Here is a 3,410-nt window from a genome sequence, read left to right on the forward strand (position 1 = left end):
AAGCATGATGAAGTTACAAAGATAAAAGAGCTGACCTGAACTTATGCCTAAACCCCCTGATATCCAAAACATATGTCATAAACCAGTCGCTACTGATGTAAACCTTAAGCCTAATGATCAAACCCTAACCCTAATCCTAACCCCAATCCTATATCTAGCACACAATGCATAAAATTAGAGGGAAGTAAGCAGTCAGCTTCCAAGACTCAGAATGTGGCTAAGGATTCTACTAGTAGGGTTGTAGTACCTAATCCAGTGAAAACTCAACTGGCCAAACAGTCACCTGCAGCAGATGATGTAGAGAATGCAGAAGGAAAGGGAAGGGACATGGATGAGGAGTCTACTCATAACTTTAGGAATGTTGCTCGACAGGGTGACTTATCTCCTAGGCATATGGATAAAGCAAAATCTATAGGTAGAAGTAGAAAGAAGCAGCAGAAAGAAACATCTATTGTTCCTGGTACAGGAGTAAAAACAAGAAGGACACTCTCTAAATCTAACAATTAGAGATGAATGCTTTGATTAGAACATTAGATCAGTGAACACAAAGAAAGCCTTTGAAAGGCTAATTACAATGCATAGACAACACCACTTTAGATTTGTGGGATTAATGGAGCCGATGCAGCAATCTAGAGAGCTGGAGAGATACAGAAGAAGGATAGGATTTTCTCAGGCTTTTGTAAATATTTCTAACAAGGTTTGGGCTTTTGTGGATGAAGATTATGAAGTCACAGTACTACTTGATATGGAGCATCAAATGACCTTAAGGTTGGTGGATTCTAATACTCAGCATGAGTTAATTCTTACTCTAGTTTATGCCAAATGTGATGCTATTTAAAGGATAGAATTGTGGGACACTTTATATACTTTGGCTTCTGATATGTCAACTCCATGGATAGTTGGGGGTGATTTCAATGTAATATGGGATGAGGAGGAAAAATTTGGAGGCTTACCAGTACCTCTGAATGAATTGATGATTTTAGGTACTATGTAACTACTTGTAAGTTGCATGATCTTGGCTTCAAGGGTAGTATCTTCACTTGGTGGAATGGAAGGGCTAAAGAAGATTGCATTTTTAAGAGACTTGATAGAGTTTTGGCAAACATGGAATTTCAACAATTGTTTCCAGGTGTGGAGATCACTCACTTGTCAAAAATTGGATCGGATCATAGTCCTTCTTTAATCACTTTTGATCCAAATTTTGTTCTTGGTAAGAAGCAGTTCAGATTCCTCAACTTTTGGACAGACCATGCTACATTTCAAGAGGTTGTAAAGGAAAACCGGAAGGTGGATTTCAGTGCTAATCCAATTATTCTCTTCAATCACAAATTGAAGAAGTTGAAGAGAGCATTATGAGTGTGGAGTAAAGCTATATATGGGGATATTTTTTAAAAGATTTCTAGCTTAGAAGAGGTGGTACTGGTACCTGAAGCCAGTTTTGAAATTAATCCAACAAAGCTCAATAGGGAGAGGCTTCACAAGGTACAGGCTGAGCTGATCAGGTACAAATCTCTCGAGGAGGAATTCTAGAAACAAAAGTCTAACATGCTGTGGTTTAAGGATGGTGATCGCAATACAAAACTTTTTCATGCTCAAGTAAATGGAAGGAGGAGAAGATTGCAACTGAAGAGAATTTAGAACAGTGAAGGTAGCTGGATCAAGGGTAATGAACAACTGGCAGCAGAAGCAGTAAACTTTTACCAAGCTCAATTCCACGAGGATGCTATCCCTACTGCTTTTGGAATCATTAACCATGTACCTAACATGGTAACTGTTGAGCAGAATCAAGATTTTATGAAGCAACCTACAAAATATGAAGTCAAGAAGGCTATGTTTAGATTAAATGGTGTTAGTGCTAGAGGGCCAGATGGATTTACAGGGAAATGTTTCCATTGCTGCTGGGATATAATAGGGTATGATGTTTATAATATGGTGAGACAGTACTTCAATGGTGATGACTTACCAAATTTGTTACTCACATAAATCTTGTGTTATTGCCTAAGAAGAAGGAAGTTACTACATTCTCAGATATGAGGCCTATAAACCTTTGTAATTTTATCAACAAGGTATTCTCAAGGGTGATTGATGAAAGACTTGCTCCTCTTCTACTTAATCTAATCTCGGATGAACAAGCAGGTTTTATTAAGGGAAGGAGTATAGTCAAAAATATATTGTTGACTCAAGAAATATTACAGACATTAGGTTGAGAACAAGGGCATGATCTAATGTAGTGATGAAATTGGACATGACAAAAGCTTATAATAGGCTTTCATGGTGATTTCTTACTAAAGTGTTGAGAAAGATGGGTTTCTGTGAGAGGTTTATTGGTGTAGCGTTTGGCATTATGTCAAATAATTGGTACTCTATGTTGATTAATGGCCAGCCTTATGGATTTTTTAAATCCATTAGAGGAGTCAAGCAAGGGGATCCATTGTCACCTACATTATTCATATTAGATGCTGAAGCTTTGTCCAGAGGTTTGAATGCTCTACATCTAAACTTATACTTTTGTGGATTTGGTTTGCCAAAATGGAGTCCAAAGATTAATCATCTAGCTTATACTGATGATACTATTATTTTCTCATCATCCGATGCCACTTCATTACAACTAATTATGGAGGTTTTGAGTGCGTATGAGGTGGCCTCACGGTAGTTAATTAGTAAGGAAAAATCAGCAATCTACATGCATCACTCTACAAGCTTTGAAGTAGTGAACAAGGTGCAAAGGATTACTGGAATAGGCAAGCAGGAGTTTCCTTTCACTTATCTAGGATGTCCAATATTCTATGCAAGGAGGAGGATGGATTTCTATCAGGGGCTTATTAATAAGATACTGGACAAACTTCAATCATGGAAAGGTAACCTTCTATCCATTGGTGGCCGGGTAGTTTTGATCTCTCATGTGCTTCAAAGTATGCCAATTCATCTACTGTCAGATGTGAATCCCCCCTATTTTGTTATTGAGAAACTTCATAAAAAGTTTGGTCGATTTTTCTAGAGTAATTCTGTGGGAGGAAAAGCTAAGCATTGGGCATCTTGGGACATATTATGTCTACCACAAGAGGAAGGAGGATTAGGATTTAGATCCCTACATGATGTCTCAAAGGCTTTATTTTGTAAACTATGGTAGAACTTTAGGACAAAGCCTACTTTGTGGAGTTCATTCATGAGTCAAAAATATTATTAAAAGTTAAATGCAATGGTGGTTCCTTGGAGATATGGATGTCATGTTTGGAGGAAAATGCTTGAATGTAGAGATGAGATTGAACATAAGGTAGTTTGGCAACCAAGAATGGGTTCTTCACTATTTTGGTTAGATAACTGGACATGATTGGGAGCTTTGTACTTTGTTACTCCCCCAGATTTGTATTGTGATGAATTTGTGCACAATGTATATGATGTTATCTTAG

General features: G+C 37.6%; 1 protein-coding gene across 1 annotated transcript; it reads left to right on the forward strand.

Annotated features, from left to right (window-relative positions):
* Positions 1-1,764: 1,764 nt before the first annotated feature.
* On the forward strand, positions 1,765-2,653 carry LOC142167241 (uncharacterized). The gene is made up of 3 exons (XM_075227399.1): positions 1,765-1,932; positions 2,067-2,136; positions 2,292-2,653. Exons 1-3 carry the CDS (start codon positions 1,765-1,767, stop codon positions 2,651-2,653), a joined length of 600 nt encoding a protein of 199 aa, XP_075083500.1.
* The last annotated feature ends 757 nt before the right edge of the window (positions 2,654-3,410 follow it).

This window comes from Nicotiana tabacum, chromosome 12 (genome assembly GCF_000715075.1).
Source record: "Nicotiana tabacum cultivar K326 chromosome 12, ASM71507v2, whole genome shotgun sequence".
Taxonomy (NCBI): domain Eukaryota; kingdom Viridiplantae; phylum Streptophyta; class Magnoliopsida; order Solanales; family Solanaceae; genus Nicotiana; species Nicotiana tabacum.

Bases quoted from the DNA above. Each gene is read 5' to 3' on its own strand.
- LOC142167241 (XM_075227399.1), top strand. From the start codon at position 1,765: ATGGTAACTGTTGAGCAGAATCAAGATTTTATGAAGCAACCTACAAAA. The intron at 1,933-2,066 runs GTGAGACAGTAC...TTTATCAACAAG, and splicing joins GGTATGATGTTTATAATATG to GTATTCTCAAGGGTGATTGA. The intron at 2,137-2,291 runs GTTTTATTAAGG...TTCTTACTAAAG, and splicing joins AATCTCGGATGAACAAGCAG to TGTTGAGAAAGATGGGTTTC.